The sequence below is a fragment of the Orbicella faveolata genome, unplaced genomic scaffold (assembly GCF_042242905.1).
Source record: "Orbicella faveolata isolate gen_17 unplaced genomic scaffold, um_ofav_v1 contig_48, whole genome shotgun sequence".
NCBI lineage: Eukaryota > Metazoa > Cnidaria > Anthozoa > Scleractinia > Merulinidae > Orbicella > Orbicella faveolata.
In genome coordinates, this window is record NW_028301578.1 from 3,460,001 (window position 1) to 3,475,162 (window position 15,162).

At 38.4% G+C, this 15,162-nt stretch overlaps 3 protein-coding genes across 3 annotated transcripts in view; 1 reads left to right on the plus strand and 2 right to left on the minus strand.

Annotated features, from left to right (window-relative positions):
* LOC149096002 (somatostatin receptor type 2-like) overlaps positions 1–15,162 on the minus strand; it is a 118,706-nt gene that overhangs the window by 87,683 nt on the left and 15,861 nt on the right. The window lies entirely within an intron of this gene.
* Positions 1–15,162, minus strand: part of LOC149096006 (somatostatin receptor type 5-like) — a 67,272-nt gene that overhangs the window by 36,243 nt on the left and 15,867 nt on the right. The window contains exon 2 of the mRNA XM_089281012.1: positions 2,095–2,195. The gene's annotated coding sequence lies outside the window, so the exon portion shown is untranslated. The remainder of the gene's footprint in view (positions 1–2,094; positions 2,196–15,162) is intronic.
* Positions 10,480–12,071, plus strand: LOC149096009 (uncharacterized). Its single transcript, XM_089281287.1, has one exon. The coding sequence runs from the start codon at positions 10,858–10,860 to the stop codon at positions 11,584–11,586; it is 729 nt and encodes a 242-aa protein (XP_089137413.1). The 5' UTR covers positions 10,480–10,857; the 3' UTR covers positions 11,587–12,071.

Here is a 15,162-nt window from a genome sequence, read left to right on the forward strand (position 1 = left end):
CTTCCGCTCAGGTTGTCGAAACGTCAGTCACCAACAACAGTTCTTTTCAGAACTACACTCACCCGGACGATCACACTATACGAACAAAGTAGAGACTGTGAGACGCACATAACTGCTAAAAAAAAAAAAAAAAAAAGACTTTGAGACCCGTAAAACTCGACGAAAAGTTTGCGTGACTCGTGGTTTTTGAAGGATCATTCGCCACCCATAAATTAATGTGGATATGCTCTAACGGGCATTAATCAAGCGTTTCTGTGGCCAGTTTAGTGTATAAGGTGATCGAGGTTTTATGGAGGAAAAAAACAGTTGTTTTTCCAAATTTATAGGGATGGTAACGTGATAGACAGGAAACATTTTACACACAGTTATCCCGTGGAATAAAAAGACAAGGTATTTCGTTTTCCACAAACACATGGAAAATTAGTAATTCATATTTTAATTAAAACTCAAATTGTCTTCATGCAGGATCTCTCGTCTCAATGGCCCGTAATAAAGTCTTGTGTGCATCTTAGCACTTAGATGGAGCTTTAACGATATCAGTTAACCAAACTTTACCGAGCTCAAAGGATATTTTCTTTTTCTTCTTCTTTTCCTTTCTTTCTTTCTTTTTTTTTTTCTTCCGGTTTTAGGGCGTTTCTATGTAAATAAACTGCCAATAAAAGCTAGGTTTTTTTAATTCGCTGTGGCTAAATGATCGGCAGCCGTTCAAGATTTTCAAATCACTAAATTATAATATAGAAAAAAAAAAAAAATTGGATCGCATGAAACTTCTCAGTCGACATATTGAAAGAAAGATTGTACATGATCGGTTCGTTACTGCAAACGACCCAAAAAAGAAGATCTAAGTGTCACATTAATTACCCCATGCCCGGTTGTAAAACAAGACAAAAATACCACCTAGAAATAATAAAACAATAGCCAGAATAGCGAATACTGATTCAGCAAGGCACAAACAAACATAGACATGGATGCTTATCCGTTTGAGATAACAAAAAGGCTCTCAGTTCGTTCTTTTGAAATGCGTTACCCAAGTTGTTACCCCTCTCAAGGTCTTTTTAGATCAGTTCTCGAATACAATGGGTTCTAATTTAACTATAATAGGAATTTCTACTCTGTGGTTCAATTCTAACCCATTTTATTTACTCAGTTGGCTTCATACGGACGTTAAACGAACGTCCAAACGTCGTCTCGGCATTAATTTTAAGATTTTCCATCTTATAACCAGTCGCGCGGCTGCGTGGTTCCCATTCTTTTGTCTGTTTGGTCACGCAGCCGCGCGACTGGTTACCACATAACGTGGCGACAGCTAAGAATGTTTCGTACACGCAACGTATAAAAACCTGCGAGCAACGTTACCATTTCAGCCCATTTTTTTATCAAGATAAAATTAAATTAAGGTAAGAAATTACTGAAAGTAGTTCGTCAGCTATGTATTCCACTAGTTTTCTCAGAGATTTTTTTCCATAGTGATTTATCATCTGACATTTCGTTACGTGTGTTGTCTGTACTCGCCAAACGCCAAATGTATGATCTTTTATCTTTAATTGGTATAATTGCATATAGCTCGCTAATCCGGCAATGGTGGTCAGCAGGGTGCTCAGTGACACATTTACAGCGAAGATGAATACCAATTGCATAGCCTGCAGTGTTTTCCGTGGGTTCACGAAATATCGTTATTTGCTCGTGATCGAGTAGATTTGCCGCCATTTTGGGTTTTTGACTCAGGTCAACAAAATTGACCTAAATTTTGACGTGACGCAACATCGTCGATGCGTATAACTTTGAAATCTTCTAAAACTCCAAGTTAGATTTCATGCGGATCTGACAACGGCTTAGCTGGTTTAGCTTTTCCAGCCAGGCTTATTATTTTGGCTTGCCATAGCGCTCGTAAAAAGACGGTAATTTCGGGGTCGAGTCTTGTTCTTTTCGGTAAAAAAGAACCTCAAAGTTACAGTTTTAAAATAAGTCAGTAAAAACCTTTTTCCTGACAAAGTTCGAGAAAATCGAATTTTACTATCCTGCATAGATATAGGTGACCGTTAGAGCAAGCTATTAACGCAGTGTTTTAAAGTGAAACGTTTCTACTAACCTTACCTATTTTTAGCAGCTATGAATGGTAGGACTTTATCCTTGATCTGCTTGTTGTGAATGAAAACGTCGTACTCGGGCAGATGTGAACATACAACGTTTAACTGCTGAAAACCAAAAAAAGGCAACGAAGCATCGCAAATGAATTCCAAAGTTTCGATCTTCAATTCTTAGGCAGCGTCCACACTACGCCGGAGAAATTTCAAAACGCAGTTTTATTTCTACGGTTAGGCCTACCGTCCACACTGATCCGTCACGAAATGAAGCTTTGCAAAGAAGATCTTTGGCAAACTGGAGGAATTTGAAAACGTTTCTGTGGATGGAAAACACTTTAGAAACGGAGCTTTTCAATTTCCCTCAGCGTCGAGTGGACGGGGCCTTAGCCTAAAGTTTAATTTTGTAATGAACGTAACCCACTTAAAATTTCTTAATTTTTCTTGCTTAAAATGTAAATAATAATTGGTAGATACTTTGGGCTTTGGCACTCTAAATAACATTTCTCAGCCTTTGTATTGGGATATGAAGGTGTCGTAAATCTCGCTCTTGATTGGTGCACTCAATATGATGAAGGGAACATCTGAAAGAGTTAACCCACATACAAGTTCGTTTTCGCAAGGAGTTCCCTCTGAAGTTATTTTTAAACACAGTACCCAGTAGATGTAGATGTAGACGGTAGATGTTTTCGTCAAGGATGAAAATTCCACCCAACACTATCCATATGGAAGGAGGACGTATTTTCGTGTTGTTCGCCTATATTAAAATATAAACCCAATCATGTTGCAAGTACTCAACATCTTACCGCAGAAATGATATGCATTGAATAGATTTTTACACGAAGGTTATTTTTACATTGAAGAGTCATAGAATCTATTAAAGTATATAAATAGCTCATTTCACGAAGGTGTCCGCTTAATACAGGTTTAACCGTACTCTATTGCGGAAAAGGAAGATATTGAAACTCACCAAATTGACGAGCTGTTTAAATTTTCGAATGATTCAAGCCGTGATCAAATGTTTTAGACGATCAACAGACAAGAAAATTACTTGAAGAGAATTCGAACGACCAGTTTCACTATTATTTGTACGGTATTGTGAATAAACACACATAAACACGGACATGACGAAATGATATGACCAAACAGTTGAGCTGACTTCGCCGTCGTGGTTTGCTACAGCTCCCTTTAAGTACCCTCATTACAATCTCATACGACTAAATGCTATACTGGTACTTGTCGTTACAATGACGACTTGCCTACCTTTGAAGATACGAAAACGCGGCGACCAGTGGGAAAAAAGAACTGCTTCCAGTCCGCATACGTACAAGTGTTTATGCTTTATTGCACTATATTACTCCTATAACTTCTTCAGGCATCCAATAACAGAAAGATCCCCAACAACCTGTTTAATACGTTGTCTGTTAATGTAATACGCGCGTCATGATTATGTTCCTTCTCAATGTTTCTCTCCTATCTCCTAGCGCCACACCCCCTCACTTCTTATACAAATCTCTAATGGCTTTTCTGTAATGCAATTAATAATAGCGAGGGCTGCCGGCGGCGATTTGTTTATTTTTTTTCTTTTAATTTTGCAACATATATGATTAACTTGGTGGTAAGAAAGGTTAGCTTCGTCAATCAATCTTTAATGACGCACTCGGAGATGCCCTAGGCGCAACATTATGTTTAAATACTACGCAACTCTTGCTTTCATTGTGTTAAATACTGTATTCCAAAAATATTGTCAGGTGACGAAATGGAAATAAAGCTATACGTTAAAAAATGCATTACCTCACATCCGTCATTTTGGAAATTTTATAAAATTGCGAGGCCATAAATATTTCAAAAAGGGGAAATGGAAAAAGTGGAAAATCAAAAACTAGAATAAATTTAGTCTTTAGATCAACCGCAGAAAACTTCAAAATGTATATAAAACCGGGCAAGGAAACAAAACATAATTGTTATGGCAAGATGAACATCAAATTCCTTGGCCAAACCCTTTCGCTTCACAACTCCGATAATAGCAAACGCTGCTATCGCTACAAAATAGTATCTCTCCGTCTTTTCTCTAAAGCCTGCAGACTGCGTGCTATATTTGTATTTAAAACGCTATTTTGTATTCAATTCGTTTTCCCAATTGACAAACACTCTTTCTTTTTCTTATAAGAATATATTTCATAAGAATATCGAGGCTGAAATTGGCGAAGTTTTAGGAATATCTTATGAATAAAACCGAGGCTGGGATTTTGGATAGAACATAATTTTGTGCGTTGAAAATTTGTAAATACAATACAATCACGTTTTTAACTAAACCGCATAATTTTTTTTCTATTGTGAATAAGGGTTTACATATTCCTTATTGTTTGGGGGAGAACCCAAGTCTAATAGCAGAATTACTATCAAATGACACGTTGGAACCTTGCATTTGAATGAATGTTGAAACCTCGGGGTGTCTTCTAAGGAAACTTAGAGATATCGATTATAAGAAAAAGAGTTGTACTAGGCACGAATGCAGGGTAGTAGAGTACAGAGATTTGTTAATTATAAAGCTCTCATGTTCAAGTTTTGTTGGCCGAAAGCATATAAATGACTTTCGATGCCAGATTAGTTTTACAAAGAAAGCTTGTGCTGAATTTTATTGTCGTCAAATCGCTAGAAAATTCTCTCTAAAATTCCCGCAATGCATTACTATCCTCGAAAGGTTGATACAGAACAGTTTGTTGTTTTTTGGTCCGTCTCCGAGTGCTGAGTGCCTTTGATCTGTTAATTTGTTCAACCAGCTGATTCAACTCCTGCTCGCTCAAATTCGCACATCTCTTAGGTGGAAGCGCCGCAAAGAAACTTGAGTTCGAAACTTGGTAGCTAACAGGAATAATATTTCTTATCTCCGGAAGAATCATTAGATTTTTCCATATTCTAGGAGAAGAGAAAGAGATATCTTGTTTTACATCGATGGAAAAAATTGCCGACAAAAAGTCGAAATAAACAAAGTGACGTGAGCGTACAACCCACGAGCAAATGGATCGAGTGTATTAGCCAATCAGAACGCGCGCTTCGCTAAGGCTATGTTATAATATGAAATTTGAAAGATGATCGTTGCCATGGTAACGTCAAAAATGATAGACACATAATTGGCATATCAAACTTTTTACAGGGAATGAAGAAATAGCTACTGAAAGTCTCAGCCCTTCAGAGCAAAACGTCTTTTCAAAATTTTGAAAAAACCTTACGGGGATGGGCGGTCCTTATTCGTCCAAGGGTTAAGAACTATATTACACCAAACTCCAGTCCATTACCAATTACTGGTGTAATTTTCATATCGATCCCATAAATTTGTTTCAAAGATGGGGACACAAAGTGTCGTACGGAATGTTTTCCATAATGAACTGTAGATAGTGCACTGTGAGAAAACGTGGAATATTAAAATGAGCGTTCCTCAGATTATGTAGTTTCGGGACATTATTAAATACTTCTGTTATATATGTGGGCACAAGTCCTTTTTACTTTATACATCGCGATGGCGATGTTTTGGTTTTGCTAGTACAGTTTAAGATTGGCTGAGTAGCCTTGGTTTCATTATTAGGACTCTCAATTGAAAACTCCTCTATGACTACATCGATACGAAGTTGGCTGTGCACATGTGTTATAATTTTTTTGTAGCCCTTTGCTGTAAAACAACAACGTACATTGTTATATCCCCCACGTCAAATACGTTTTCCGTTTGGAGGAACACGTCTCACATTGGATGGGTCAAACGCCACTGGCTCCCTGTGTGAACAAAACTTTACCCTCAATATTCCCTTCGGCTACGCCCCGGCGAAAATTGAGGGTCTCGGGGAAACAAAACTCGCTTTGTCTCTTGAGTCCAGTCATTTAATGATTAATGACTAATTTCTGCGGCTAATTGCTCATTTCCTTTTAGGAATTAACCGTTGGCGTTAACTATTCAGCCGTTGAGCAGGTTTTTAGACTGATCAGTGTACTGAACAGATCTAAATCCGTTTTTCCCAAGAGTCGTTCCTTGGGTGCCACCGTCTTCATCGATTAAGGAAGCTAAGCTTAAGCAATGATCACGCCGACGCCAAAGACGACGACTTGGAAATACTGGATTTATATTTCACATTCAAATTTCGCAATTGTGTAGATCCGTTCAATTCACCTATCAGTCTAAAATCTTGTTCAGAGTAAATATGCAATGACAGTGTTCAATTCCAAAAGAAGATACGAAACATAAGCCATTACGGTTCGCGTTCTCCAAAATACGCAGAACTTGGTCATTTCACACTGTTCTTTCTCAGAAGACGGCTAAGAAACTGTACCAAGACTCAAAACCCACCTGCAGAACCATTTTGCACTGCTCATTAAGCCTTTTGTTTGATAACTCATCCATGTCCAATACACCCAAACTGAGTCGATTCGTCTGAGGTACTTGACGAGTCGACTCGATTGGCACGAAGTCGATCCGCACCACCGGAGGTCAAGCCCAGTGAAATAATGATACATGAACCTTCCTCGACGACTCGACTCGATTCGCACGGAGTCGATACGCAGCAAGTGACACGAAGACCCATGAGAAAATGATCATATGAACCTTCCTCGTTCTTAAAAAGGGACAACAAACTGAGAGTCGATTCGTCTGAGGTACTTCACGATTCGAGACGATTCGTCTGGATAGAAGTCGACTCGCGGTAGGCAAATGAATAACTGGGGTATCAAATCGTTAACGATTCGACTCGATTCGCACGATTCGTCGTGAATCGTCTCCTGCAAGGTCGACTCGTCTGAACGGAAGTCGACTCGCGAAAGAAAATAACAATATGGAAGGAGCACGTATTTTCGTGTTGTTCGCCTATATTAAAATATAAACCCAATCATGTTGCAAGTACTCAACATCTTACCGCAGAAATGATATGCATTGAATAGATTTTTACACGAAGGTTATTTTTACATTGAAGAGTCATAGAATCTATTAAAGTGTATAAATAGCTCATTTAACGAAGGTGTCCGCTTAATACAGGTTTAACCGTACTCTAATGCTGAAAAGGAAGATATTGAAACTCACCAAATTGACGAGCTGTTTAAATTTTCGAATGATTCAAGCCGTGATCAAATGTTTTAGACGATCAACAGACAAGAAAATTACTTGAAGAGAATTCGAACGACCAGTTTCACTATTATTTGTACGGTATTGTGAATAAACACACATAAACACGGACATGACGAAATGATATGAACAAATAGTTGAGCTGGCTTCGCCGTTGTGGTTTGCTACAGCTCCCTTTAAGTACCCTCATTACAACCTCATACGACTAAATGCTATACTGGTACTTGTCGTTACAATGACGACTTGCCTACCTTTGAAGATACGAAAACGCGGCGACCAGTGGGGAAAAAAGAACTGCTTCCAGTCCGCATACGTACAAGTTTTTCTGCTTAATTGCACTATATTACTCCTATAACTTCTTCAGGCATCCAATAACAGAAAGATCCCCAACAACCTGTTTAATACGTCGCCTGTTAATGTAATACGCGCGTCATGAGTATGTTCCTTCTCAATGTTTCTCTCCTATCTCCTAGCGCCACACCCGCTCACTTCTTATACAAATCTCTAATGGCTTTTCTGTAATGCAATTAATAATAGCGAGGGCTGCCGGCGGCGATTTGTTTATTTTTTTCTTTTAATTTTGCAACAGATACGATTAACTTGGTGGTAAGAGAGGTTAGCTTCGTCAATCAATCTTTAATGACGCACTCGGAGATGCCCTAGGCGCAACATTATGTTTAAATACTACGCAACTCTTGCTTTCATTGTGTTAAATACTGTATTCCAAAAATATTGTCAGGTGACGAAATGGAAATAAAGCTATACGTTAAAAAAATGCATTACCTCACATCCGTCATTTTGGAAATTTTATAAAATTGCGAGGCCATAAATATTTCAAAAAGGGGAAATGGAAAAGTGGAAAAACGAAAACTAGAATAAATTTAGTCTTTAGATCAACCGCAGAAAACTTCAAAATGTATATAAAACCGGGCAAGGAAACAAAACATAATTGTTATGGCAAGATGAACATCAAATTCCTTGGCCAAACCCTTTCGCTTCACAACTCCGATAATAGCAAACGCTGCTATCTTTACAAAATAGTATCTCTCCGTCTTTTCTCTAAAGCCTGCAGACTGCGTGCTATATTTGTATTTAAAACGCTATTTTGTATTCAACTCGTTTTCCCAATTGACAAACACTCTTTCTTTTTCTTATAAGAATATATTTCATAAGAATATCGAGGCTGAAATTGGCGAAATTTTAGGAATATCTTATGAATAAACCCGAGGCTGGGATTTAGGAAAGAACATAATTTTGTGTGTTGAAAATTTGTAATTACAATACAATCACGTTTTTAACTAAACCGTATAATTTTTTTCCTTTCTCTCAAAAGGCAACAAAGACGGCACTAGCCGCATGTTCGATGCTGATAACATTTCTGCAAGAAGATATTTTCGTCATATCAGGCTTTAATGCCTGCAGGTTGGCTCCAAATCCAGGCACCAAATAATTTCCAAGCTTCAGGGAAATGCTATTAACTATAATCTAGGAATATTCAAAAAAATAATTTCAGCCTAAAATCAGCAGTAAAATAGGAATATTTAGCTTCGGCTGGAAAAACAATATTCTTATATATATATAATACTATCACAAGTAAAGATAAGCTACATAGTTTCGTAGTACAACTCTTTTTCTTATAATCGATATCTCTAAATTCCCTTAAAAGACACCCCGAGGTTTCAACATCCATTTAAATGCAAGATTCCAACATGTCATTTGATGGTAATTCTGCTATTAGACTTGGGTTCTCCCCCAAACAATAAGGAATATTTAAACCCTTAGAACGCAAAAAAGATGGTTTAACTAGACACTCGCTGTTGAGGATTAGTTTTTTCAAAGGAAGTTAAGCCATACTCGATCTAAAAGATATATAAAATATGAATAACCTGTAAATCCTTTGAACTAAAAACTAAATTATAAATAGGAATTTTACCAAAGGGTCTTGAGAGCTCAAGTGTTGTAAATATTTTTAAAAACACAACAACGCTTTTCAGTTTTCGGAACATGTTTCGATGTTTCAAACACCATCATCAGCCATAATGAATATATAAGGTTTACAGAAAGATCGTTATTATATATGTAACAGCCTATACAATGAGCCTTTATAAATTTTAATTAACGTAAATACAAACTTATTTAAACTAACCAATAAAAATTTTGAAAAGAACAATAGTAAAAAACCACTGAAATAGATACATTCAAAAGTGTAACGATAAATTGACATGCTCAACTTGTTTGTTGAGTTCTGGATTTAACTGTTTAATATCAAAGTTCTCCTTGATTTTAAGTTGTGAGAAAGTCTTAGCAAAATCAATAATTTTAAAACTGGAGGCAGCGCAATTGTCTCGACAATGCTTAGAACAATTGAGATGTTAAAAAACATGGGAATTTTTGTCCCGAAAAAGATGTTCATTAACACGTGTGTGAAAATGCCTATTGGTTTCACCAATATAACGAGCTCTACAGCTCGCACACGTAAACTGGTACACAACACGTGATTTAAGAGACTCGGGAATAAAATGTTTAGGACTAAACATACTGCTAAGTTTGAAAGGAGAGAGTATAACTTTTACATTTAAATCTTTGCAATACTTATTAATAATAGATGAAATTTTCTTCCCTGTGTAGGTAGAATAAAAACCAATATACGGTAGTTTATAAAAATGGCATTTGGATGTGTCAGTTTAGTTTAAATAAGTTTGCATTTTACGTTAATTAAAATTTATGAAGGCTTATTGTATAGGCTGTTACATATATAATAACGATCTTTCTGTAAACCTTATATATTCATTATGGCTGATGATGATGTTTGAAACATCGAAACATGTTCCGAAAACTGAAAAGCGTTGTTTTGTTTTTAAACATATTTAAATAGGAATTGCCGTCACTGTCTTCACTGACTAAAAGCCTTAGATATTGATAGTTCTTTGTGTGTTTCTTTATCATGCACTGATTATACTATAAGTTGCTAAAATAAATAAATTTTTTGCTCAGTATATATTCTTGTGTGGCAAAGAAGAACGCTGTCAGACGACAAATTATAAACTACGGAAACTATAATTAACAATTATTCCACGATCGTGCGTTGGCTATAACCAATCTCATATCCAACAAGAGCGAATGGAATAATTGTTTTATTAAATTCGATACGCTTGCATACTTGGGAGTTATAGCTTAATTCTACTGTATTTTAATTTTACAAAACGACCGGAAGTTGATGTGGCAAAAACAACAGCAAGTGGGAAATCACATGGCATGTGCGCCATTTGTAACCTTAGTTGAATGAAAAATTGGAAAGCGAAGCAAGCGAGTCTGCTGAACGAAAACTACAATCATCTATAATTCAAGGAACGTCTACCAAATGAATGATATACAACTCTGATCAGAAAGTTTGACAAGAGTTCAAGTTTGAGTCATCGTTGATGATTGAGAAGAGTAATAATTGTGCACTTGCACATTACAGTTGTAAAAATACTGCGGAAAAATGTAATTTGTGATGATCTTAAATTAGCATAAATTACTATTTTGCCGGCACGGACCAGAGGGCTGGGTACGGGTTTGAGGTGCGCAGTGTATAGTGGGATTTGAGTTTGTAATCGGTGACAGTTGGCGAGGTGAGACATTCTATGGCCAGCCTTTGCCGTGTTTAGGTTAAGTTTGGTTTTTACAATGGATGAAGCTAAAGTTAAAGAGATCATTGCCCAGAACAATCGCGATCTGCTTGGTCAGATTAAGGATTTAGTTTCCACTTCAATTTCTGATCTAAAGAGATCTAATTATTCGAATGCCGCGGAGCAGATGTCTGAGATCAAGAGGCTAAAGCGGGATGCTCCACCTTCGTTCAAGAAGAAGAGTAACGAGGAGCAATTTAAAGCCAACAAATCAGTCATGGAAGCTGTCGAAGACGCTAGCGTCGCTCTTGAACGTAAGGACCTTCTGAGAACCAAGGAAGCGTTGGATCGGGGTATGTCTTTGCTTAAAGATCGGCAAAAATTAATTTTGTTGGCTGATAAGTCGCCGTACGATTGGAAAACCGTTTTGGAATATAAACATCACGACTTGGCGGATGACGAAGAAGACGAGAAGAAAATCTATAGAGCTGAGGCGAGAGCGGCTAGAGCCCCGAAACGCTTCGCTCCACGTGGTCTTGGATTACAGCGCCGATCTGGAATACCTGTCTCAAGAAATTCGCATCTCACCGTCGGCCAAATTCCTAATTCCTTTACTTGGGTCAATCAACAGCTTTCCGTTGGCAGATCTGCCGGACTTTGCTTTTCCCGTGGAAAACCTGGACATTGGCGAGCTTCCTGCCCGAATGTTATTTCCTCTTCCAATCCTGCCAACCAACAGGCAGTGACTAGACAGCAATACCCAGGATCAAGGTGTAGTTGGTTCTAGTTTTCTTTTGTGTTGTTTTCCGTTTGTCTTATTTTTCGCTGGATCTTTCATACGAGTCGTGCTTAGTGCTTTCAGAGTTAATTTGCATTTATTAAACTATGTTTTTTCCCGTCGTGTATTATTTATTTTCTAGACCATGAGTCTGAGGCTTTGCCATTGCCGTATTGTGAGCTATCTCTTCTAGAGGATCCATCGCTGAACTGTGAAATTGCATGTGATGATGCATCTGTTTCGGTTAAAGGAAGATTGCGTAAATCGCTTCAGTTTTGGAAAGATATTGACGCACCTCGTTTCATAATTGACACTATTGAGTTTGGATATAAGTTGCCACTTCTTCAAATACCAGCACCTTTTGTTGCTCGGAACAATAATTCAGCGATTCAGGAATCTGATTTGTTGAGAATGCTATTAACGAGCTTATTAGTTTGGATTGTATCAGCGAAGTTTTTACACCTCCTACTATAATTAATCCATTATCTGTGTCTATTCAGAAGTCAAGGAAAAAGCGCTTGATCTTGGATCTTCGTCATGTCAATCTATATCTTTTCAAGTTTAAGTTTCGATGCGAGGACCTGTCCGTTGCCAGAGAAGTTTTAAATCCCGGAGATTTCATGTTCTCCTTTGACTTAAAATCGGGTTACCATCACGTGGATATCTTTCCAGATCATAGGCAATATCTGTCGTTTTCTTGGACCTTTTCCTCCGGTCATACTAGATATTTTCAGTTTTCAGTTTTGCCATTTGGCCTTAGTTCTGCTCCTTATTTATTTACAAAGCTTCTCAAGCCGTTAGTCAAGATATGGAGATCCGAGGGAAAGTCTATAGTTGTCTTCCTAGACGATGGTTTAGGGGCGGCCGCTGACTGTATCAAAGCGAAGATCTCTAGTTTGGTTGTTCATTCCGACCTATTAAGAATGGCTGACTGTTAGGATCGAGAAACGCCGGTCAACCTCCCATTTGACAAATCGCTCATATTTTGCCTAAAGATACCCTTAGGTGATCTAATTCTAAAAATCATATTTAAAGGTTCCAGCGAATTTTTATTTTTCAGAAATTCGCGAAAATTTGAAAGCGCGGTCAAAGTGCGGTTTTTCGTGTAATGAAATGATCGAAATAAGGTGCGAGGACGAAGCGCTGCTTAAGTCTTAAAATAAACTCAATTAACTTCAAACTTCACACAAATGTGGAACAACCACTCTAATTTATTCCTCGCTTTAAACTAATCTCAGATATGTTGATATAGTGGTTTTACGAACCATTTTAAAAACAACTATGAAGCGTGTGAAAAATAACGGCAAAATATAGGTCATGTTTAACAGCATAAAAATGCATCTGGTACCTCACTTTCCGATTATTTTACTTTACAGCCTTAAAATATCATTATTAAAGATATACCATGCCAAGTTTCATGCTCGAACTCGCAGTATTTCCCTTTGTGAAAAACGAAAATCTATGTCAACGTGTTGGGCGCAAATAACACAATAATTATGCACGAACCAGAGACAAATCAATTTCAATGGCGAAAGTAAAAGGCTATCATTAATTAGAATCCCGTCAATTCGCTGCTATCAGGAGAAACATAATGTCCACTGCATAAAAACTGTTTGCAGACGTTTTCGAACCATTGCGCGTTAACTTTGTTTAATTTCGTGTCCGCCGTCATGTCTAGTTTGTCATCGCGTGTATTTCCTTAATGTCAACAACACGTGAATGGTTGTCATAACAAACGCAAGAGATTTCTTGGAGCCTTAATGTTTTCGATTCACCAAAACGCTTTAAGTTCGTTAAGACACAATAATGGGTCAACTTGGAATGCTTTTTAGCATCAAGGACGTTAAAGGACTGTAAATTAATCGAGTTGAAATATCTTGAAGCAAATCAAAATCGCGCCCTTATTCTAATTTGGTAAACAGCCGATCTCCGTTCAAGTTAGAGAAGTCGAGAGGTTAATCCGGCAATGTAATACCGATACAACAACAAAATCAAACCGAGGTCATCAAAAGTGTAAGTTTAAAAGTGTGGTGGCAAGTTCCAAATAAATTTCGCCTATATAAATTGGAAACAAGATGTGAAACGGTCGGACCCGAAACAAATAAACAAAATAATAATACGACTAATTTAACCGAAAAATGTTACAGAAAACATACCTAAAAGCCGTCGATTCCCCTCGATACCACTCCGCATTGCCTTAAAGAGCCCAAGCTTTCTGCTGTAAGAATCAGGGGCCTCATGAATCTGTATTTGTTATATCGGCAACCATGCTGCGTGGCTGATATTCGAGACTCAGTAAAAGTTGTCACACAACCGTACGAGCAGCCCAGTCACGCTCTCACTGCTCTTGCGCAAATGTTCAACATTTCGCAGTTTACATAAACCGACTACAAGTTTAAAGTTGTGACAGTAGATTGAAATGCGCTTGTTAAAGCTGTCCTATCGAGGAACAATTATTTCTTGTTTTTGAATGGCTCTTAGTTGTAGCTACAGTCGGGGAGGGGGGAGAGGGTATTCCCGGAAATTTCGGATATCTGTATGCCGTGGAAGATTAAGTGGTCTCCAGCTCTTAACGCCAACACTGAAACACTAGATGATTCTCGAAGTATCACAGGGGTCACTAAGCTAAATAATTTTGAGTGTAGCTCCGATGAGTCAATTAACCGTTGGCGCGCATATTGCATTGACCGTGGACAGGTGGAAAAACAGTTAAACCGGAAAAGCCTGTTGCACATTGTAATTTAGCGTTGTCCAACACACAGTCGGTCTGGTTGTAATGTTAATCGTATTTGAGAGAATCTCAAGTTTTCTTTCGACACATACTGGGGTGACATACTGCTAAATGGGCGTGGCCGGGAGCCACGAGTCAAGTCAGTCAACCCGCCATGCTTAACCGAGAAGAGTGACTGCGACCTTAACATCAGTGCCATTATCAACGGGTGTGACCGAGGAAGCGTCTGCTGAGGTTTCCATAGATTGTAACCATGCAAGGTAGGGGTGTATTGATGTCTTCAAGGCCGCTGCATTCGTGTCTTTTATAGGCTGTCTACTTTAGAGAGGCACTTGTCGCTGGAGAAATGTACTCAGTCCCTGGAAAGCTATTTCCTTATGGACTTAGCCAAAATGTGCTACAAACCTTGCTTGGAGCAGGCGTTGGCGCTTAACTCAAAGCCACACTAGGTCACCAGGAAGCCCTCGTTGGGGGGGGGGGGGGAGGGGGGAGGATCGTTAAATTTTTGTAGAGAAGGGGAGGGAGTAGAGGAGGAAGACACTTAAGAGGAAAAACTAACCGCCGAATCGTCTCGACCTCGTTCCCAGGGTCTCTCATCTCACCACCGCCCTCGAGCGAGCTCAGCATCAGTTCATTAGAATAACACAGAGGCCTATTAGGGTAAAGCGTAGGGACAATCTGCAGTCCTTCCACTAGTGGCTCACTATCACTCTTCTCGGTTAAGCATGGCAAATTGACTGATTGACTCGTGGCTCCCGGCCACGCCCATCTAGCAGTATGTCACCCCAGTATGTGTCGAAAGAAAACTTGAGATTCTCTTAAATACGATTAACATTACAACCAGACCGACTGCG

Bases quoted from the DNA above. Each gene is read 5' to 3' on its own strand.
- LOC149096009 (XM_089281287.1), top strand. From the start codon at position 10,858: ATGGATGAAGCTAAAGTTAAAGAGATCATTGCCCAGAACAATCGCGAT.